Source organism: Semicossyphus pulcher, unplaced genomic scaffold (assembly GCF_022749685.1).
Source record: "Semicossyphus pulcher isolate SPU_LCO1_2020_fin unplaced genomic scaffold, fSemPul1.0.p SCAF_9, whole genome shotgun sequence".
Lineage (NCBI taxonomy): Eukaryota > Metazoa > Chordata > Actinopteri > Labriformes > Labridae > Semicossyphus > Semicossyphus pulcher.
In genome coordinates this window covers 14,724,869-14,749,545 of record NW_027211770.1, presented here as the reverse complement: position 1 = coordinate 14,749,545, position 24,677 = coordinate 14,724,869, and the positions used below count along the sequence as shown (strand labels likewise).

The following is a 24,677-nucleotide window of genomic DNA, read 5'->3' as shown; positions in this document are numbered from 1 at the left end:
CAGCTGATTGCCTTCTCTTAGCATTCCAGGTATAAATCAGTGCCTGATTAGACAGATGAAAAGCAGCAGGGCTCTGAATGTTGACGCCTGGGAATGAAAACCTCTGATGTAGTTTGTGATTTATTTTCCATTACAGGAAAGACGTGCTGGTTAGAGCTAGGTGATTGTATTTTTAATGCTCCAGCCCATATATTATTCATATCTCGGTTCATCAAATCTTTTATTACAAAGTCAGAATTTGTTGTCGTCAGACGGCGTCTCTGAAGAGAAATGAAACTTTTTTATGCAAATGTATTAAATTTACAGCAGCAGAGGGGAAGAAGCTCTGCTAAGGCGTGTGTGTGCTGCAACTTTGCCACTGTTGGACTCATTGCAATACTTTGGAAACAGGTGACTGACTGTCGGCACAAAGACCAGCTCATAAATTAGAAGGAAACAGTTGTTATGCAACCGGAGGGGCAATGGGAGAATCATGTCGGGTCAAGCTCATCTCGTATCTCTTTCCCTCGTGTTCTTCTTTAAGCCCCTTTAAGAAACCAAGCTGTACATTTCCTTAAGCATCTCACACACGCACAAAAAGACCCATATGAGAAGGCACACACACTTTTAACTCACTGACACAAGCAGTGCAACCGAGTTGGTAATTTGTAGCTTTTTAGCCAAAGATCAAGATAGAGAATTAGGCTGATGGCAGGAAGATCATTTTACTCCTTTAACAAACACACACATGCACGCGCACATGTGCACAGGCGCAACTACCCACACATTCACAAACTGATAAATGTTGCACACGAGTGCCCACTTCTGAGTTTTGATTCTGTTCCTGTGAGGGACTCTTGGACCCAGGATGGTAAGAACAAAGTGTCCCTCCCTCTCTCACACTTCCACATGCAAACACATTCTGTCTCTCTTTTACACACACACACACACACACACACACACACACACACACACACACACACACAGTTAAATATGGAGACGATGATCCTTCCTAGGGGGACACAGAGGCTACACTGAAGAGGAAAAAAAAGCAAGTCCCAGCTGAAGACTTTCTGAGATAAGAAAAGGGAGCAGGGGATGGAGAGGGAGGGAAAGAGAGAGAGAGAGCAAGGGGGAGGGGGGGTAGTGGAAATGGGTATTTAATGGGGGAAAGTGCTGAGAGGGAGAGAGATAGAAAGAGTGCGAACAGAAGGAGAGCTAACAAGGGAGGCTGATATAAAGATGACAGCGAGGGTTAAGTTAAGGGTAACAGTGAGACAGAAGCTCACCACTACTGCAGCGTAACAGAGATCATTTGTCTTAAGGAAAGCTGAGGTTTTCATTGAGGGCCATGGTTCTGTGGGAGTGTTAAAGATGCTTAAGACATAACCAGGCATTTCAACTTTTAATTTCAAATTAAAAGACATGAGCAGTGATATTTAAAGCCTAAAAATGACTGATGTATTTCCTTTTTTTATTCCTGAGTGTGAGCCGCCTCCTTAGATGTGAGAGACTGTGAAGAGTGTGCTACATGAGGAGAGAGATCAAGAGGAAACATCTGATTCAACTAATAGCAGAGATAGTACACGTCTCATGGGAGAGCAGTGTGCATCACTGTGCGTGTATGTGTTCAGTGCGCTGCATTTTGTGCGAGTGTTTATGCGGGAGAGCTCGCATGTTTTAATTTGTGTGTTTTACTGCATAAACGACAAGCTATCGTGGAAACTCATTAAATTCAGCTACCGCTCACTCTACAGGGTGCTGATTGGCTTTGATTGACGTGCTCATAAAGTGCTCTCCGACCAGGAGAAGCACAGTTCAAGCCCCGCCGTGTCAGAGGGCATCTGCTTTGTTAAGGTGTCCCCTTGAGCAAGACCCCGACTCTCTGCTGGTGCTGCTCTGTGGCTCAGCATGCAGCCTGACGAGCCAAACGTGAATCCCTCTATGGGGATCAATCAAAGTCATTCAGATGTTTCACACAGCTCCGAGCAACCATAGAAAGTGCTATCAGGAGGTGCATATAGGAATTGGTTATGCAGAAATCATGCGTTCAATGTCACACTGATTTGAAAACATACATACTAGAGTTACAAGTTTGTATTTGTACAGAGTATTGCCAGTTTAAGCTCTATAGTGTGCAGCTTGTAGCCATAACGATCGTTGGGTACGTTAACGAGGTACACCTGTTGCTAATCAGGTCACCGTTAATTATACACTGACAGTAGGTCACAGGAATCGCTGACACAGTGTGCTGTTAGCCAAAAGCAGTAAATAGTAAAATTATAAGGGTTGAATTTAATTTTATAGTTTCGGAGTTGTGCATGCTGGCTCTCTCTCAAGGCTTGAATTGAACAGAACCTTCGGTAATGTTATGCTTTTTCTACTCTTACAAGTCAAAACGCCTACTGGCCAGGTGTGTGGAGGAGAGAAAGAATGCAAGATTTCTCTCTCATGCTTTTTCTTTCTACACACAGCTACCTGCATGTGCACAGCTGAGCGCCAACACCCCAAATATCTCTGAGGAGAAACTGGCCAAAAGTGTGTTCTGTTTCTGTAAGATTAAATTCGAAAAGTCAGCAAGCAGATCGTGCCTTCACCTCCCTTCTCTCTCAATATTGATAGAAAACCTTTGAGAAGCTTGGGCGGTCACACGAGGATAACTGCTCTTAAAGTTCACAGCTCACCCTCTTCAGTCCCTATTGCTCTGTTTAATGTTCCTCCTACTGTTTGCATTTCTTTGTTGTACTTGTGAGCAATGATGATTGAAAAATGAGTCTGATCATGGGCGTGTTATTTTTAAAGAGCAGTTTGGTTAAGATCAATACAGGTGACAACAAGTCACGTGGAAAATTGTGTGTATTCAGCAGCCAGATAGAAAGATAAACATGATGCAGACTTCATGAAAGAAGAGGTCGGATCATTTATTTTGCTGATTGTATGAAGTGAAATGAAGTGTAGGCTGAACAAAAAAAGCACCCCTTGGCTTGCTGCTATCAGGCTCAATAGATTTTCACTGACCTCAGAGAGGTTCAGCCTGTCTTAGTAATGAGTGGTTTAGAGAACACATAATAGAAAAAACTAGTAGTATAAGCCTGCGGTGTTTTTCATGAGCTACAAGACATATCAGGGATAACATAATCAGTCATCTCCATGGCTGGGCCTGTCTGCTTTTAAACTGCAGTGTACCAAAGACAGGCTGAACAACACGTTTTCAGATCAGTGACGTCACAAACCTAAGGAGCCAATCCTGTTAATGGGCGGGGTGATGCTATGTATATCATTATGTGCAACCTATGGCAACCACTTCAGCGATGCGTAAGCCAGCTGTAACCGTTGTCATAATTTTTTGCAAACTCACAACTGACTACTATCGTTAACGTTACTACTACTAATCACTGAATTTCAAGCTAGCTAAGCTTCGACAAGTTGTCACCAAACACAAGGTAATTAAACATATTTTGCAGAAAAAAAACAAATTAGACACAATTTATTATTTCAGGCAGAACATTTTATGTCTTGAAACATGACTGGAGCTGGTCTTTAACTTTTATTAGTTTACATAGGTGTACTACCACAGGTCAAACATAACCCTCGAGTTGATGGAACAGTATCTTTAATGTCTCCCCTTTTCTTGTTGTTGCTACGCCCACAGGCACACATTAACTGAACATGTTAACAGTGGCAGGTTTAGCATCAAAATCCAATAGGTCTTTTGTTTCACCAAAGTGGAGATATGGGTTAATGGGATCTTTTGCGATTAATGGTTATATAACTGGTGTCAAAAAGTCAACTTCTTTATCAGATGAGGAGCTACTGTACCTGTATGTCCCAAAAATTGGAAGTTATCACAAGAATATAGTCTGATATGTCATCCGTGCAAGCAAGTTATTATGATAGATATCTACGTTGAAAGTTAGGCGTGACTTCTAGTGACAAAATAATCCTGACATGAGCAAGGGGAGGAAGTTAGATCATGTAGTATAAAGAGTGAAAGGCACAGGTGGGGAGGAGATCAGGGTTGAGGAGGTTCAGATGGTTGGATGGATTGCTCAAACTAAATTGAACTGAAGTACTTATTGTAACCATTATTGTAAACCATGACCCTAACCTAAACTTAAACGTAAGTCACTTAAACATAAATCTGCCTTTTGTTCAACGTGTTTCTCCAGTACACCTTTCACTGGTACTTTCTGACAGTCATATGTGTTGTTTTGGTCATTAGTCATTTGCAATTATGAATAATAACTTAACGAAGGTTAAGTGTTAATCCTCCTGTTGATATTAAGCTAGTTAAATGAACATTTGCAGCTTCAATAAGAACAGACAAACACACAGCGGTTGTTGATTGGTTAGTTCTGGAAAGGCCTGATTAATAAGTCACCCTCTCCAAACTCCTTAAAAGCTGAGTCTTGCTCTTACTACGTGCAGAAAAACATTTCTTGTGTCGAGATCCAAAGGTACATTTGCTAAGCTATTATTAGACAATCCCTGATCTGCTGGGAGAAAACAGTCTGGGATAAAACTGGCAGTAGTTACACTCTTAAGGGAAACACACCAGGTTCATTTCAGTGCAGACACACAATGAAGAAGCTGTTTTATTTCCGTCCAAAAAAGCCTAAACAAGGAAAAGAAATTAGGAGCTAAAAGTTAGAAGACAATAGAGAACATCTGCCACACTCCAGCAGACAGGAAGTGAGTCAGTGTCCTGTAAGCTGTCCTGTTGATCCCTTAACAAGCTGAACCTGTCATCACCTGACATCTGGATGGGTTTGTGCATGACTGTGTGAATGTGCTGCTGTCAGCAGTGTGAGGCAGAGAGCGTGTGTATGAGATTGTGCCTACTAGGACGTTTACAGTATATTCATGTGTGTAATCAAGTTTAATCATCAGAACTTTTGTCTAGACGCTGTGTGAAAGAAAGAGAGAGCGAGAGAGTCAATGTGTCTACCAGCTGTATGTTTATGCCATCAGAGACACCATCATCTCCTCTGCTTCTGTTTATGGACTCTGAGTCAGAGCGGATGATGGCCCTGATAATAACGACAAAAGAACAGTAGCAGCGGTGATTGTTGTGGTGATGATAATAGATTGAATCATTCATATCCTCCTACATGAATGATCATACAGCCAAAACAAGCAGAGGCAGAGAGGTAAAGCACATATGTTTATTTTTGTTTGCTTTGTGTGGAGACAAAAACTCCCCCAGGTGTAACCGCTTTTCCCTACTTTTCTAGGCCCTAGAAAATCCTTCAACTTAGCTCCTCTATGATTTTTCAAGTTGACCCTCAATGGCCCATAACAGGAAGTCTGTTAGACCGCTATGCTGCTTTACAGACTTACAGACAGACAGTGTCTCTAGATGAACTGCCATCTGTTCACACTTTTTGTGGTTGTGGTTTGTAGGGTGGTTTATGTTGCCTTTTATGCAAATGTAGAAACATGTAACACACAGCTCTCTGGTTTAAAGACTGATCATTATGAATGTAATGAACTGGGCCACTTTTCCACTTATTTGACAGATTCAGTTACTCTATGCTAACTTCCTGTGGCTTTAAGAGTTGCTAATGCATAGTTTTGTTCTTGTGAGCAAACATTTGGAAACTTTATTTGTTTAGAGTTAAATATTCAAGAGAAGGACAGAAGACTACATGTAGGATTTAAGTTCTTTTGATGACATGTATCATGCGTTTCTTCCTATAGAGGTTTAGCGCACTAAGATAGAAGTACAAAGAAACAAATAAGCTGTCGTTAGCTTGCTAATTTGCTTATTTTGCAGCTTCTACAATAGGTTGAAAACCCCTGTCTGGTTGACTTTTTCCCCAGGGACTGGCTTCAAAACCAGAATCTTCTACAGAGGCTTTGAATATGCACTTGAAGTCTACACATATGAACATGGGATGTGCTTGTAAGCTAATGTAGGCTAGTTGTACGCTCCTTGGCGTTGAAGGAACACTATGTTAGCTCTGTCGGTGGTTAGTCTGATAGCTAGATATGCTAATGACTGCATTGTGCATTAGAGGAGATAAACTTCAAGTTTTATTCTTTCCTTAATTGTTGTGATTTTACTTCCTGTTCACCACTTTCTTAATTCTCTCAGGGTTTGTGTCCATAACAGCGTTTTTGGCGCTGGCAACCCCCATGACATCAATTTCAGAGCGCTTCTCGGGGGCGCTTCCTGTTGCTAGGTTACAAAAGGTATGGTGGCACTTCCACTTCCCTTGGTAGTGACCGTTAAGTCCGTTTTAAATTGTTCTGTATGCTTAATATTTGTTTTCATTCAAGGAAACTTTACAAAGAAAACATTAAAACAATGGAAAGGAATCATGTCCTGGTGTTGGCAGCAGCTCTACACCTGGATATTGCCCCCTGTTAAAAACAAAGGGATTAGCTTCTCCTCCACCATTGTTGTTGACAAAGTGGATATCTGAAGTCATGCCCCTTCTTCATTTTGATTGGTCGGTGAGTGTAAAGTAACATTGACGAGCGCGTCGGTGTTCAAAAAGTTGAACTATTTTCAACAGAGACAGCTGTGAGCGCAGAGGCAAGGAACAGGAGGGGATTTTTGCGCTGAGCGCTGAAAATGCTACACTGCATCAGTTTTGTTTATTAAATAGGTGCAAAAAAGCTGTTGGTGGACACAGGTGTTTAATGTAACAGTATGCACACCGCCTGTGGGGAAATCCAAAGCTTGATGGACTTTCAGTAGCCTAGTTCTTGTTGCAAGTTGGATTGGACAGTCACTAGGATAGTCAGTTTGGACAAAAGTATCTGCTAAATAATTGGAATGTGATAAAAGATAAGGATTTTTCACCTAAAACGTACAAGGGAAGTTTTTTAATTGATTTATTATTATTCAGGTTATTGCCGAGTGTAATGTGGATGTCCCCCTGAACACACTGTGTGGTGTAAAAATTTAGTAACTCTACTTCACTTCAGTTACTAAAAATGTTCCCATCAGTGTTTCTCTATTAACAGCCAGAATGTCATATTATGATGTTCAGTTCTTTATAAGAAAGACCTACAAAATAGTTATTTCATAGATCCACCATCATCAGTGTTTTAGCAAACATCTTCATCAGATCAGTGTCTGTTCTTGTAGCACATACTGTATTTCATACCTCTTCTCTTCTTAGTGCTACTTGAGCTTGTAGAGAGTTAGTAACTGTTTGACTTCAAGTTCAAAGTTCAGTGTCAATGAGTAATTCTACCTTCTTTAATGTCAAATGCCTTCTATAAAATGGCCTCAGCCTTAGTTACTGTTCTTTATTCAGTTAAGGCGATATTTGAACTCTTTCAGATACAGCTCCAAACTGTACAAAAAGATGCCTTGAGGGTGGATTTGTAAAGGCCTTTTGTGCTTACAAGGAGTAAAAGGCTTCATTCTGCAATCACAGGAGCCTTTTTCCTCTTTTCTACCTCTTCGCCCTCGTCTGTTCTCTCTCCAGCTTCTGCTGCCCCTCCCACAGGCTCCATGAGGGGAGGTTTCTCTTTTCTGCTGGTACATTTTCTCACATTTCCGACATATGGTAGAAAGTCCAATGACTTCAGAGCTCATTAGATATTGCTAAGGACCATTAAGTGAAAAAGACAAAATGAGACTAATATAGTAAAGTGTGCGTGAAGGGGGTCGGAGCTGCGCAAACACATGCTGAGGAATGCGACTGAACTTGTGTGTGTGTGTGTGTGTTCATTGTGAATGAGTGCAGTACACTGAAGTGAAATCTGTGGACTGTTGACTTCAATATCAACCCAACGAGCTCTAACACTTGTGTAGAAATAAATAGCCTCATTAAGGAGAAGTACAAGTGAGTGGGGTTGACTACAGTTTAAAATATCATCAATGGGAATGAATGGCGTTCTCAATGGTGAGTTTAACAGCTGCTCCTTGGTGATTCGCTGCCATTCAGACATCTGCATCATGGCTAATGTAACTGTTTCTACATTAAGTTAAGAGCATGAGTCGCCATAAAAAAGATTTAGTTTTACTTTTTCTAAAGCATGAAGCAGAAAAATGGCAGATAAAGTCGGACAGATGGGGGAGGGCAGCGGCTCATTTGGTTTGGTTGGTTGGAGTTATGTAACACCGAACCAGCTGCTTTCCAATGAAGTAGCACAAACCAAATCCTCTCCAAGTTCTCACCGTGTTATTGAGGTAATTGTGCAGAGTTGGCTTTGTAACAGAAAAGAAACATAACCCAGGGGAACACACACACACACTCATTTACACACTTCCACTGTAATGATCACACGGACTCCACCCCGTTTATTTTCCCCTTCGCTGGAAACACTTACAGCTCTATTTCTGGGCAGCGCAGTGACGCTGGTCCATGAGTTTACATTTCCTCTCTCCAGACTGTCCCAGTAAATGTTAACTGAAAATAAATCACCCACTAAATATTATGTTTGTGTAATAGCTGTGTTTGATTTGCTTTTAATGTTGGCAGATCAGACAGTGGGCTGTGGATTTATAACCACAGACTCGAGAGGACAGACATGGGAAATGAGCTGTTTGGCCACATTATAGAGGTATCATTTAGAAATCATTGAGTTAAAAGCAGACTTCTGCCTCGTCTTTGTCTCCATTAGGGATGAAATGATAACTTTCCAAGAAATAATTTATATACAGTGATAAAGACCCTGAAACCAGAGTATTTGGCCTTTTTTTCTTGATTGATGACAGATAACTAGGGCTGCAACTAAAGACTATTTTAATAGTCGACTAGTCATCGATTATTGAAACGATAAGTCAACTAATCAGATAATGAATTGCACAATAACTTAATGTCTCTTAGATTTAGTTGGAGGTTCTTTTAAGCATATGTTAACTAACAACGACAATAATTATGAGTTCTTCATTCAAAAATATGTCTTATCAAACTTTGTGAAGTGTTTAAGTTGAGGGACTGAAAATGTAAATGTCACACAGTGTGGCTGTAACACTTGATGTTTAAAAGACAGATGCGTCAGGTTCTTATAAAGCACTACAGCGTTATATTAATGTTAAAAGCCAGTACAACTCTGTCTACAGACAGCTAACGTTAGCTAGCTGAGAAGCTAACTATTTTATCTGTGCGAGTCTTCATCATCCACAAGTCCAGCATGCCTTCTTTTCAAATGCTAGCACATTACTGACGTGCTACTGTGATAAGCAATGTCTGCTTTACAACTGTAGCAGGCCATCCTTTTCTTTGCAGCCTTGAGGGTGAAATGCTCCCAGACTTTAGAAGTTTTAGGATGCAATGCTGTTGCATCGGCCGCCGCCATTTTGCTATGTTTTGCTTACCTGTCGCTTCCTGGTCGCTGTTTTGCATGCGTAGCTCTCAGAGGAGATAGTAAGGATGCGAGATGGCTCACCCCACAGCTACTCAGCTCCTGAAAATTATGTAATGTCCACGCACAGCACGAAAAGCGCGTAACTAACTATTATTGACAATTACATTTGTTGGCAACTAATTTTGTCTTCGATTTTAGTTCACAACGTCGACTAATCGTTGCACACCTACTGACATCAAATCAATTACAGTTTGTTTTGTTAGCAATTAATTTGTGATTGATAGAATTATTGTTTTGGTGCTGCTTTCCATTCTGTTTTTCTAAAAGTGAGTCCTTGTCTGAAGTCTAAAGCCAGATTGATGGATGATACCAGTTGTTAATGGGAGTAATTATTGGTAAGATAACTTAACAAAAAAGTGACATGGAGAAAAAAAAACAGTCCAAGACAATGACACAAAACAAACAGTTACAGTAATGTACGGATGATGAAAGGCTGGAAGTGGAGACTGCAGATTTCTCCAGTTGAGACAAGGATGTATTGTACTTTGTGATACTGAGTCACGATGGGACAGTCAAACTAGTTTGAAGTACTTCCTGTAGTAGATGAATTTGTTGGTTCGTTCACTGAGATGGAGAACAGAAATAATATTTCGGTCAGCAGAAAGTTGGTAGTGGAGATGGCCTTGGTAGAAGTGTGTTACCTTTCTTTAAAGTCTCTTCAAATCAGCTGATTAAAGATGGAAATCATGGGTAAAGGTTTCATACTTCTGTTCAATATCAGGTTAGTGTCTTCCTGAAAGACGGAGCATTTTTCCACTTGCATTGCTTTGTCGTTCTCATTTAAATCTAACAGCGTTTGTCCCCCCTTTGTGTCACCTCAGTCTCGTAAATGCACGTCTCCAAACAAACAACGCCAGACAAGGTTGTCATCATCCCGCTGCAGCAGATTCAATCTTCTCAGTCCATTTAATTCAACCTTGTTTTCATGCATTTTCCCAAACGGATCAGTCGTGTTTCAGTCCGTTAACACGATCTGACTGTGTGGGTTGTTCTGTGTGCGGCTGGATCACATCATCTCTGTGGGTCCATTGAGGACACCGTCACTCCCCCCGTCTCCTCCTCATTGTTATGTGCCGGCCTGTCATCTCTCGTCTACAGGTTGGCGGTTAGGCTTGTTTCTCAGTCTCACAGGGGTCTAACGTGCTTCTCCCAAGAATAGTTCCCATCCAGGATTACAAATGCCACCAGCCATATGCCAATTATGCGGGACTCATATTGTGGGATATGCCAATTAAACCTCCAGCGCGTACAGAGGATTCAGAACAATCAGGACAAAGAGAGCACACTGAGCACCCTCTTCATCTAGGCCTTTAACAGAGAAATGTGTCCTTGTCTTCTCTTTTCTTCTCCCCTCCTAAAACCTAAAAACACCAGGAATTTAAAATAGTTATGACGCCTCCAGTGAGTCTGAGTGTGACATTTACAAGTAAAGCTTTTATTCGACTGTTTGGAAAAGGGGGTGTCTGAGGTATTCAGGCAGCATCAGTTGGGAGCGTCCTATCAGGAACTGTTGGAGGATGTGGGGGGAACTTTAATTTTTCAGGACCGTAACTCTCCTGATACTGCATGCCTGTGGCAGCGTGCAGAGACAAGCTGTGAACCATTAGAGCAGTTTACAGAATGAGTGCCGACATTTTAATAAATTGACTGAGCGGTGAAGAGACACCCGAGTCTAAATTTGCTTTTACCTTTTGAAATTGAAAGCAGAGTGAGCTGAATGTGCTCATTGTGATATGAAGACAAAAGGTAATCGTTTGATCAGCTGAGCATCCTGATGTCTGTGCAAAAACAAGAGCTGTTTTATTTCATCCTCCTCAATGATAGAATAAGTAGTTTAGTATCTACATGATTGGCTTCGGTCTCCTTTTACAAATCTATTCACCCTATTCAAACCTGTAAAGATGGCCTTGTGGTTCTTGAATGATAGTCAGAACTTTTCCTTGAACAAAAATGTCTTACCAACTACTTCACTACCCATCACATTGCATGAATATACACCGATCATCTATAACATTATATTGTGTAGGTCCCCCTTTTGCCGCCAAAAGAGCCCTGACCCGTCCTGTAAGTTGCGAGGTGGGGCCTCCATGAATCGGACTTGTTTGTCCAGCACATTCCACAGATGCTCGATTGGATTGAGATCTGGGGAATTTGGAGGCCGAGTCAACACCTTGAACTCGTTGTCATGTTCCTCAAACCAATTTGAGGAACACAGTTTTCCTTCCTTTGACTACTTTTGGTAGGTCCTGACCCCTGCAGACAGGGAACACCCCACAAGAGCTGCAGTTTTGGAGATGCTCTGAGCCAGTCGTCTAGCCTTCACAATTTTTCAGGCCGTTTTCCCTGCTTCTAACATCTTCGAAGACAAAGGGTTCACTTGCTGCCTAACATATCCCAGCCACTGACAGGTGCAATTCATACGAGATAATCAATGCATTTCACTTCACCTGTCACCGGTCATAATGTTACGGTTTATTGGTGTATATGCTGAGAGATTTGCTGACAATTTCCATTCTGCCTCCTGTCTGCTGCCTTATGACAGTCAGTCATACTTAACCACATGTCGCAGCTGTACCATTATTTTAGTTTCTATTTCTGACGTCTACTGAACTTTCAGTGGTGTGCCCACATCCTTCCTCTGACCTGATAATGAGTCAAACTACCTTCAAAACCTTTTAAACAGCAATGTCTTTATTGGCTCTGAAATGCTCCTAACATGAGCTTTATATAAAATGATGTTAAACATACTGTAGCTTGAGGAGATTTAAATGATTAAAATAAATGATGCTCATGTAAAGAGACTTCTTTGTTCAGTGCAGTTGGCCTTAATGCTGTTTAAATGCTATAAATGTTATTTATGAATATTCAATCATACATTTTCCTGGTTTACAAAAGAACATTTCATCAAGCATTTAATAAAACAAGGTGAACCGCAAACTGTTGAGTGTGAAGAGGGAAGTAATTTGCAGTTTTTAATTACGCCATGAAATGAGTGAATCAGTCATCTTATGGCAGCTGCTCGCCCAAATATTGAACCAAAAAATGCAGCAGAAATCTACTGAGTGGGGGTTATAGTTATGAGATGCTTTTAAATGTTTTCAAATTAACATTTAATTCTCAAAATTTCCTACTGTTAACTGGAAATGTGTTTCTTTCTTTCCCGCCCAGTGAAGTACATGCGCGAGGCCACGCCGTACGTCAAAAGGGGCTCCCCCGTGTCAGAGATCGGCTGGGAAACCCCCCCTCCAGAGTCTCCCCGTCTGGGTAGTCCTCCCATCACCTCCTCCTCCTCTTCCTCCTCATCTGACCTCCCGAGCTCTCCCACCCAGCCCTCCCTGTCTCTGCAGGGTGACAGGAGGTGCATACCGCTCAAGATGTGCTATGTAACCCGAGCCATGACCACACCAGACCCTGAGAACAGGTAGGTGACACACACACACACACACACACACACACACACACACACACACACAATAAAACATCCCCGTATGCTGATACTTGAGTTGTCTGGAGAAGCTGCTGTCACTTTAAGTCCCTCTTTAAATTATCTGTCTGCTCCTCTGGTCCTTCTTGCTTTACATCCACCGACTGATAACTTGTCAATTAATTCACATAATTTCGTCAGCCAACTGGTGTAATAAAGATTTACATCTTTAGTAGGATCAAATAAGCTCTGGGCAGAGTGCCAGAGAGAGTTCAGGAAAGTTCAAAACTATCAAGAGTCTGATACACAGGTTGCTGGAATTCCTGTTTTTAGGGGATTTCAAGGACAGTGGACGAATACGTTTATATTGCCAACCTTATCCTTCCACATTGAATTTGAATTAATTTTTGCTAAAAGTATATAACTCCTTGTTTTATGATCTTACTTTTGTACTAATTTGTTGTTAGTCAGTGACAAGATTCAAATCCGGAGTATTGTACTGCGTGGAAAGGTTACAGGACTAGCTTAATTGATGCTGTGAGTTATGACTGTCTGATCTTTTACCGTCACCACAAGAAACAAAGACAAAGCTAGCTTATGGAAGACCTCTTTTATATAAAGCAGGAATAACACAGCACCAAGTGTGAAGGAGATGCCAGTGTTGAAATAACCGTAACGGAAGTAAGGGGGTATCGGGAATTGCTAACGTTAGCAAGGCAGGCGAACTAGCTTCCACAGCTTCAACTCGGATATAAAATTAAGTAGGACATTTTGCAAAAGGACAGACAGCCTAGGTCACTTATTTGGGTTTTACTTTTTTTGTACATATTCTCTTCACATCCGGACAGCAGACAATAAATTAAATGCTCTGAACAAAAATAACAGTAAAAAGCAGCAGAGCAGAGTCTTCCACATGCTAAAGCTAGCGAGCTAGTAGCACAAGAAAGGCAAAGAAACTTTGATACAATGACAATGAGGCGCTGCACCGTGCTTCTCTCCCCAATGTCTCTTGTGGACTTGTCCTGAACTGAAAGTGAGCAGGTTTATGTGTTTCTGGTAAATTGCTTTGATATTTCTGCGGTTAAATACATTAAAATTCTAGCTAACTCTTACTATTTGAAGTTGTCAACCCTAGCTTAAACTTGCTTCAGAGCACATCAGAAGTTGTCTGTGCCGGGACACCTTTAGCACAAATTTGTCCAAAGATTATTTTATCCTCTTAAAAGAAAAAGCATAAAAGCAAGACAGTTTGATAATCTTTATAGTTCATATTTCCTCATCATAAAAGTGAGACTTTGGAGTTCATTTAGAGTTCATATACACTGCCGTTAGGAAGAGGGTGTGTTAGATATATTTTCCAGAGATAGAAGTGTGTCATCAGAGTGTGGTGGCGAAGTTGAGCTAACTGCCTACACTTACAGGCTTTGTTTCGATATTGTCACAGACAAATGCTCCAGAGTTCAACTTTGAAACAACAAAAAGATGGTTATCTGAAGGTTAACCAACTCTTCTCTGATCCTCAACTTAAGACTGTGACAGAGAGAGAAAAGAGAAGTCTTCTGCTATCGTGATGGGATTACCAAATAGTGGGGTTTTTTAGACTTTTTTTAGGCGGTTTCAGTTTTTCTTAAAGACAGACGTTTGAAGTAGCGCCCAGATAACTCTCAGTCAGCAGGGGGTGGTCTGTTAAGAGGTGCTCTTGGTTAATTGGTTGGTAATATAACAAAGGCAATATCAAACAGCATGGGGGCAAAAACAGATTTACTGTTTCTACATTTTTGGTGTCACAGTTTGTGAATTAGGCTTTCTGTCCCAGTTTTCCCTCTGTGCCTCTCTAACTAAGTCTTTTCCCTTCCTGCTTGTCTTGTCTTTTTTACTCTTTCTAACTTGTTTGTGTTTTTCTGCCCTTATGTCCTTTTGCTGTCTCTCTTTTCTTTCATGTTCGCTTGCCGTGTTTTCCCAGCTTTCCTGTTATCTCCCTCTGTATGTCTGAATCAATTCACTCCTTCCAGCTCCATCCTCCTCCCATTATTGTCCCTCTCTTGATTTATTTTAAGCTTTTAGTGTCTCTCTATCGTCCATGTGTGTCCCTCTCTGCATATGTATAATATTTGAAGTGTGAGATAGTTGAACCTCACTAAACTTCAAAGCCTCAGACGATGGAGGCAACATCAAAGTCAAGTCGTTACATTGAGCAGTGACTTCAAAGTTCCTCTGTCTGTTTTGACGTTGTTAGACGGCTCAACGCTGAAGCCGTGAAATGTAAATGCTAACACTCACAATCAATCACAAAACACTTGTACACTAAAATGAAAGATAAGAACTTTATCAATTGAAAGAACAGATGGCTCTCTGTTTGCTGGCTCTCATGTAAGATAAAACTTTTATTTCAAAGAAAGAAATCAAAACAGTACAGGATTTTTTAAATGTGTTTGCTGGAAATGTGTCAATTTGTTGACAGAGATTGTGTCCGTGAGCAGTACTCTGTAGTTTGCCCTTGGCATTATGAGTACCATCGTGACCCCCAAGGTTTGAAATCTCTGCTTGAAAACATTTCCGACAAAAATCAGAGGTCAGGCTAACACTGTTCATTTCAAAAGCATTTGAGAACCATCTTTTTGCTGAGCTTCAGGCTAAGAGTCTGAGACGAACTGCAATGAAGTTGCCCTCATGGGTCAAAAAAATATTAGCTGTTAAATTAGCTAAATGAGTTTGTTTTGATTGTATGCAGGAGCTAATGTTTGATAGTACAGTTATGCCCCCACTATTACTTTGTTTTACTTTAGCTAGAAATACACGACTCCAGGTTTGTTGCGTTTTAATATTACTAAACACAAGTACTTGTGGGATGTTGGCACTATATCAGCAGAAGTAAATAGCTAGTTTTCATAAAACAGATATCAGAGTGCTTTTTATTTAACAGATTTGTTCCTTTAAAACAGGAAGCTAGGGAGGGTCCCAGATATTGCTTTTAGTTTACACTAGCCAATAGCTATGAATGTGAGAACATTCAAACACAAACAAAGAGACGAGCATACTGTTAGCTAGCTTGTAGGTCCTGTGTTTCCTGGGGGAGGGACATACATTTGTGTCTAATGAAACTCTTCCTTTAAATTTTTATACTCGCCCCACTTCCAGAATCAGTAACCAACATTTTTTTTCTTTTCCCAACAATTGATGAAGTAAAATATACGTTAGTAAACCTAAAATATAACTGTTTTGACATTGTTGGACCAGATAAGGGTGTAAAGTTGAAAATCAGACCAAGACATACGTGGAATGAAATGAACACTTATTTTTGTTTGTTGCCCAGTATTGGAGAAGAGAATTGAAACAACTCTTATGTCTGTAGTGTGCAGTAAAAGCTGGGAGTCGATTATCCTAGACTAATACGTTTTTGTCTACTGTCTTTGATGATTGTTGACAACCTTATTGTGAAATAAACATATAACAAATTGACATTTTTAAATGCACTTTTTGGTAAAAAGATTTCAGGTGCATTTTCACAAAACTTAGTTGAGCTATTAAACTTTTTTAAGAGCACAAGAAAGTTGAACATTTACTTGGTTGGCTGTAACTATGACTTTATTGTTCAGCTAGCTTAGACAGAATTGGAGTCAATAATTCATCTTGCGTCAAGCTGAGTTTTTGCTTCACAAAGATAACACAGTGTTTTGTGGTTTAATGGAGCTGGAGGGCAGATTCCCAAGCACAGATACAGCCAAATCTACCTTGACCAGCAGGTTTTTTATGAAGCTCTTCCTTATCCTCAGAGCCAGAACAAATTCCCCTTTGACTCTCCAGTAAATATTTAGTAAATGTTTAAATGAGAGACACCCACGCTGATATGTGGTCTGTTTAATCCATGAAGCTCACATTTAGCCTTGAAAGTTGAATGTGTGATACAGATTCCTGAGCAGAACTAAACTTACTCTGTTATTATTCCGTGTTCAGAGCTGAAAGGGTTTAAGAGGCTTTATGTTAAATGACAGCAAAATCTGGCTTATCTTTTTATACAAGACTCAGTGCAATGTTGCGTCCCTAAGAGGTTTCTCTTTTCATTTCAGCAGATGTTGTTTAAACTGTTTGTAAGCCGGAGAGACAGACTGAAGAGGGGGATGTGAGGAAAGGCGGGGTGTGTGCAGAGATTAGAAGAAATGATAAAAGACAAGAAAAGAGAGGAGACTTGATTTATCTTTAATTTAACTATGTAATGCTTGGACAGCCTTTGCCTCACATAGCTATACACACTGTTTCAGGTATGAAGTATTTTTGCTAAAAATAGAGACAGATTATATTCAGAAATGATAGGATTAAACTCTTATCATTAACAGTGTGGATTTAAGCGCTGCAGGCCGTGGAGGCACAGGAAAGAACAGGAAAGAACAGGAAAGGTAGAGACGAGGAAATTAAGAATATAGAGATGAAGAAAATACACAAGTAGTAAAGGAACTATCACCTATCATAGATGATATTTATCTCCTTATTTTTCTCTATTAACTTTACATTTTCAAAAATCCTGCAGGGTGAATGTGTAACCTCCACAGAAAGCATGTTGGGTTGTGTTAAGGGAGAAGTTGCTCCTCACAGGTGAAACTCAGTTTCACCCGGACAAGTTCCTCAAAGGATGTGAGGATACACGCTCCCTCTCTGAATTTCTCATTTACCTTTCACCCAGGTCAGGTGTTTGTCTGCACACTGTGACAGAATAACGCAACTTCTAGTGTTGCGAAATCGACTTTATAACATGAATGATGCAACCTCATTATTTGGATTATTTCCATGTCTCTACTTACACAAATGCACGTCTCCTGACCCTCAGGTTGTGTCCAGCAACACTGTTGAGGAAATCTCACCCTATAAACCAGCAGCGTCATGCTGAAGGATGTGCAAAATCCTGGTTCAAGAGGCTTAATAAAACTTACAGACCTCATTTTGAAGCAGAGCAGTAGATCTGTGTAGTTCAACAGGTGGATCATCTAAATCTTTAAGAACCATGATGCTGATCCTTAAACCACTTTTGATGCACGTCTGTCCTGTATTACTTACTACTTATATTTATATTATATAAAAACTATTTAGAGGATCAGACAACTCTGCATAATTAGTATTTTATTATTTTGTTTTCCTACTGTACTTTTGATAGGAGTTGTTGCACAGAAAATGAAAATCCTGCAAATCTCAGACTACTTGGTAAAGATTTATATGTATTTCAGATAAGTGATCATTTTAAAATCATGGGAAGACTTTAAACTCAGCTTGAGACCTGACTTGAAAAGACTTGATTTGTCCTGGGACTTGAAACTTTTTGGCCTATGCATCGAAAGATCTCATCGACACACACACGTGTTAAAATCTAAAGGGAAATGTTCAAATGTAATTCAAAAAGTAATAAACCAGAATCACAAAAAATAACATGCAGTTTGCCTCTGAACAATTTCCCTGAAGGACTTGAAATATATTTTGAGATATGCTTTGCTGAGACTTGAGAACCTTAAAAAAGATGTGTGTGTGCAGCAACAATCATTCCTCAGTAAGTATGACGGGCCAAAACAAACTCATTGTGAAATTCTGAAATTCATTGTGCAATCTAAACATATTTTCTTGTTCTCTAACATCATGTGACCTGCATTTAGCTTTATTAGACTTATCTCTTGTTTTGTTACATCAAAAACATCAGCTGTCAACAGTATTGTTGCCTAAGTTAATGGCTTAAACACATCTTTTTTATTCATAAGATTATTTTTGGGCTATTTTTGCCTTTATTTACAAGACAGCTGAAGAGAGACAGGGAATGTGGGGTGTGACCGAGGGCGGGAGTCGAGCCTGCAGCCGCTGCGTCGAGCGCTGAAGCCTCTGTATATGTGTTGCTTGCTCAACACTAAGCTAAGCCAGCGCCCCTTAAACACATCTTTCATGTGGCTGTTGTGCTCATACAGAGTTCATCAGTGTATATTTAGAATAAAGCCCCATGGATCACATCTGTATGCTGGGACAGACCTACCAAGCTTGAATACATATTTGGTTTATATATAGTGATGCTCCCCTGGGAACAACTACCCTTTCATCAGGTGAGAGTTTGATCAAGCAGGACCGGAGGTATATAATTACATACATACAAGTTTATTTAACGGCCATCCAGTGCATTTGATTCCCCGTGTTAATGTGATGTATCATGCATGCAAAAGACAGGTTGTTTTACCCCAAGACAGTCCACTTCTTGGCCACATAATGTTTCCTTTAAGGTCTACTATAACTCTTGGGAGTCAGGTTGTTGGTATTACACTCACCATTCTTCTTCCAAACGCACATCTGGGCCTTGAGTCCTCCTCCTCCCACCTCCTCCCTCCCCCTCTGCCCTCTCCCTGTCCTGTCCTTAATCAACTTCCCTTTTACAAGCAGCAGTTGTATTTTTAACCCGGACCAGAGAAACACCTGGAGCTGATCTAGACGGTCTCTCCTTCCTCTGAGGATCTGACGGAAGAGCAGATTCATCACATTCACTGGGGTTTTTCCAGCTCCCCTGTGTGCACTGTATGAATAAAAAGAGCTGCAAAGAAAGCATGTTTGCAGAGTTGAAACCACCCTGGTGTTAGAGTAGTTTCTATTTTAAACCACTGGGAGCACCTGGACGGAGAGGGTGATGTTAACAGAGGTGCTGGATTATTTCAGGGTTGGATCGAGAATGCATTTGCATTTGAGAGTTGAAACTGAACCGTCACTCCTTGAAATTTGCTCCTTTTGCTTTTTCCTGCCTGTACTGTGACAGCTTTAGATTTACTATTCAACAGTTCTAGTAGACATTCTGTTTCATACATCAGGTCTTTACTGTTTTAAGTACTTCAAACACTAGCATTGATCCAAATAGCTTTATAGTAACTGCTTTAATAATATTGTTCATTTTAATCTCTCAAATCAAAGTTCATATTCTTCATACTTCCCCAAATCTCAGTACGTGCACACACAGGAGTTGTTTACCTCTAAGCCTCACAGTCATCCATAGTTTGTGTTTCTAATATTTACATCACTCTTCTTTTGCACCTGGAATTTGTGTTTACTCCCTCGAAAAAGAACAACAGACAGCTAACCTTCTTAGTATTTTAACCGCTGGTTTCCTCCAGAGAGATGAACACCGACTGTACTGATGCTGCAACACGTTGCACAGCTTTACGCACTGTAAATGCTGCAACGTGTACCTTTTTAAAATTCATGTTCAGCGAGCACACAATCAGAGAGCCGTTCAGTGAGACCGAGAAGCATCCTACAGATGCTTTTCTCCGGAGGTCGGAAATACTCCCATATGATATAAGGAGATTAGTTATGGAAATTTAGTGGGAGACGGCATTGTGTCATATGGCCCACAGAGGATGCATGAGCTATTGACTTGAATAAATTCAAATTTCAATGCACTTCATGTCATTGTCCCGACTGAGCACCCGTTTTCAAGTGGATGAGGAAAAGGAGCATCTGTTGAAGCTAGAGGAAAGAGAATTTGGTCGAACCGGCTCTCGTCTGATAACGCTTGAAATATATTTTCAATATTCCAAAAGGAATTTATTCATCCAGGGTTGTGAACCGTAAGAGTTTTAGCACCGGGTGATGATAGCAGAGAGGTTAAAGCTGTTTTAACTTTTCTTATCTCCTCCTCCAGACAACTGGAGCTGCACTCCCCCGACGCCCGGCACACCGTGGTGCTGCGCTGCCCGGACCAACCATCTGCCCTGTCCTGGTTCTCTGCCATGCACTCCGTCACATCCACACTGGCTCAGGTCTGTCTTTGATTTACTTGGTTTTACAGGTATTATTCATCAGTGTGGCCATTAGAAGTAGATACTTTAATGATCACATACTGTGGCGGTGATTCAGCCTCTCAGAGCTGCTTTGAGTCTAATGCTTCCTGAATGATCGTTCCCCCCTAAAAACTGCCGTCCCCACGCAGCGGGCGCTGGCAGAGGTCGTCCAGAACACAGCCAGGATGGAGGTGGCTGGCAGCAAAGAGATACGACACCTGGGATGGCTGGCAGGGAAGGTAAGAGTGTGTGTGCCTGTGTGTATGTGCATAGACAGGGAGTGTAAAATGGCTTATAATTCCCAACTGTACCATTATGTGTGTGTGTGTGTGTGAGAGAGAGACCCATGACTCTACATTTCTCACATTTTTAATGGGGTACCTTCTCTGCTGTTACCTTTTTGTGACAATGTGTTTGTTCTTGTTCTATCTTTATGAGGACCGATTTGAGTTGTACTACTTAAGAGGCGATTTAAAGTTAAAGACAGGGTTTTAAGATTTTATCTGTAGCTGTGAAAAGTAGGAATGATATGTGATGTGTGCCTGTTATCTGAGATATGTGTTGTTTATTGACATTGTTTTGTTATTTATTAAATTTACTTCTTGTTTATGGGCACCTTCCATATAATCAGCCTTTTAATTATTATTCTATCAATGATATGGAATTTTCCGTAATTAATTTAATGACTTGGTGACTCCTACTTGAATCCTCTTAATGTCTTAATTAAATATGTGTTACATAGTGTTTAAAGGCCCCAGCATGCTTAAAACAAGCTACGCTGTACAATACGAGGAGGGAAAAGTGTTTAAAGATGTTCCAGGATTTAAAGGGACAGGGAATACGGTTTAAATACGGGCGCATACTTTTGGACTATCTTTGTTTGAAGGCATTCATCGGTTAAACATCCTTTTACATAATAAAACTGACAGATGTTGAAAAGAAAAATATGAACTAATGAAGAAAGTTTAAAGTTGTAATCTCGAAGATTTCAGTAAGATTTCACCCATGGCGATAAACAATAATTGCGGGAGCACACTTCCCATATATCCAGGTGTTGCATGTGTGACGTCCACGGTTGGCTCCGGTTGTAACTCTTGATTTTCCTCGCTGACGGTCGCTTTACTTTTTAGACTGTTTTCCTTCATCTGAGCATCGAATTTGTTTCTTTTTCTTTGGATTTTCAATTATTTTTGAAGTTGTATCTGTGGTCATTGATCTCTTCTTTGTTTGTTCAGCCATAGTAGATTACTGCTTACTCGCAACACTTGCAGAGAGCGGAAAAGCAGCCGCTTGGCTCCGCCTACCCTCTCTGGCAGACCAACCACTGCTGGCTGATGGAAAACGCGTCACTAACTGGGCGCCGATTGTGATTTTCTCTGTGTATGTCACCACAGACACCCAGTCTGTAATACTGCAAATGCAAAGGCTTTCATCAGTGGGCCATCGGGCCACCGTTGTGTTAACTCATTCGGTGATAGATAGTGACTTAACAGACATTTATTTACATGAAAATCTTCGAGATTATCACTTTGAATGTGAATTGGGGTGGGACAAAATATTGATACAGCAATATATCGTGTCCTGACTCATTCAATACATTTATCAATAGGCATGGCGGAAAATATTGATATTTTAATTTACAAATATATGTTGCTGTTAACTGCTTTCCCTGCGATTTTGACTCACCTGGTCACTACTTCATGACTCCTCACGGTGGCGCTGACATGAATGAGGGTATCGAGAACAGAAATAAACTGGCCAAAGAAGAAGTTAGTCAGATATCGTGATGTATCATTGTATGATTGTTTTGCAATATATAAATTATCACTGAATCGCTGTATCGTGATATTATCATTATCAGGGGCCATGTATCGCGTATCATATCGTGAGTTACTCTGCGATTCTTAACCCTTAATGTGAATGTTGGATAGTCAGGTTTAAACAGTTACATACAGGGACTAAGGTTTAGTTTAAGTTCAGGTCAGGGCAGGGCCTAGTGTTTAGCCTGTAGTTTTGATGGTAACGTTGAAGGTATAAGGGCATCCAGCAGTCAAGGTATAGAAAAACAAATGTGTGTGTGCACAGGTAGTTGTACTTGCATACATAGTTCTGTATTATGTTTATCTCCTATACACACACATGCACACATCTTTCATACAAGCACCAACACACACAGGTACAGCTTCACTCGCTCTTTCACTGACACACACACACACACACACACACACACGCACACACACTCGTACCTGTCTAATTTAGTCCTCATGAATTTGCCAGTATTTGATCCTTCAAATGCAGTGCAATACTGTTACTTAGCAACATATTCCCATTATGTTAAAAAAGCTGACCCTTGACCCTTTAAATCCCACGATGTGATTGGCTGAGGCAGAACTTCAAAGAGCAGCTTAGGATTCCTTTGCTGGGCTGCAGATAAGCTCTCATAATGAGAATAGTTATGGAGCATTGTAAAATGGAATACCAGGCTGTGTGTGTATGTGCTCTTAGTTGAAAGATTAACTGTGTGCGTTCTGAAGGGAAAGCGAGGGGTGGGCAGGGGGGTACAGCAAAAAAACATTCAGAGAAAGTTTACCTGCACAGGCGTACCAGCTACCTGTGCTATTAGGTAATTCCCCTGTGGGTAAACAGTATAGCATAAAAAACACATATTTCCAGGGAAAGACACAGATGGATGTTGGGGTATTCGATCAATGAGGGAGAAATAAAATGTTTCAGTACCCAGTGTTGGATTAAATCGAGAGGGAAAGACGGGTTCACATATTAGCATTGTGGGACAGTAACCAAGTAAATTTACTTGAGTACTGTCCATTTTTTGAGTATCTGTACTTTATTTAAGAATTTTTGGGGCCGGAAAATTTTAACTCACATTTGAAAGACAAATATCGTACTTTTCACTCCACTACATTTCTATGAATGTTCTCGATACTCGCTACTTTTGCTCCGAGGTCAGCGGATTAATTTTCTTTTCTTTTTATAAAATCCTAAAGACAATAAACTGTGTTTAAGTGGTGTTGCCGTACCTGTACCTCGCGCGTCTCCATGGTTGAACGTAGAGCAATCAGGCAGTTCATTCAGTGGTGGTAGTGATGGCTACGTCAGAGAAGGATGACGATTCACCCATATATTTTGGACTTACTTAACGTAAGCAACTTTAACTTGTACTGGAGTAATATTTGACCAGGAGGAGCTATACTTTGATTCGAGTAATGAAGTTGTGCTCTTTTTTAACTTCCTCTGTCTGACAAAGCATTAGTCCCATAAAGCAGCTCGCTGGCACACGGTCCTTGATTTTATTGATCTGCTCTCATCTAAAAGTCTGAGGAGGATTCATCAAGGTTGTGTTTAACTTAAGCAACCTTGTAGGAATGATTGTTTGCTTCGTCGATTCTCTGAAGTTAATTTGAATCTAAAACCGTTTTTGTTCAATTACTTTTACAACTTAAACTTTTACAGCTCAGTGAAGATCTGTTGATTTAAAATTAAAAGGTGTTTCTTTTACTTTTGCTGTTTGTCAGGATCAGTAAAAGTCATTACTTCAGGCTCTTAGGTAATTGTGCACAAAACAAAACAGTGCAGTATTTATTAAGAATCTTTTTTCATAATATGTTTTCTCGCGTTTGAATATAGCTCCCCCCCCGGCCCTGCACAGTCTGATTAGGTATAAATAATGGATCCTAACTTCTCGGTAGTCTCACAGTTTCCCTGTTTGTGCCGCAGACAGAGAGTGAGAAGCAGAGCTGGAAGCCGGTGCTGGTGGTGGTGACGGAGAAGGACCTGCTGCTGTTCGACAGTCTACCACGAGGCAGAGAGGCCTGGCAGAGCCCTGCACACACTTATCCACTTTTAGCAACACGGTAAGTCCACCCACATATGTACCAACATCACAAACACACAAAAGGTATGTTTGCATCATCGAATTTTCCAGATTGCTGAACATGGTGAACATTACCTTATTAAAAACAGACACTTTGATCGTGTGTCATATTTTCCCCTCATCGCTGACAGGTGTATTTCAGTACAACTATGAGTTTGTTTTAATCTATCAAAGACGACATAAAGCATTTGGAGATGCGACAGTTCTTTGATGTCGTGCTTCGAGTTAAACGCCTGTCTGAATAATTATGCAGCTATTT

At 40.6% G+C, this 24,677-nt stretch overlaps 1 protein-coding gene across 1 annotated transcript in view; it reads left to right on the top strand.

The window, feature by feature from the left end:
• Positions 1-24,677, top strand: part of sntb1 (syntrophin, basic 1) — a 44,828-nt gene that overhangs the window by 1,123 nt on the left and 19,028 nt on the right. Inside the window, exons 2-5 of the mRNA XM_069656223.1 lie at positions 12,481-12,733; positions 20,388-20,505; positions 20,676-20,765; positions 24,262-24,398. Of these exons, the coding sequence (XP_069512324.1) occupies positions 12,481-12,733; positions 20,388-20,505; positions 20,676-20,765; positions 24,262-24,398 (598 nt within the window). The remainder of the gene's footprint in view (positions 1-12,480; positions 12,734-20,387; positions 20,506-20,675; positions 20,766-24,261; positions 24,399-24,677) is intronic.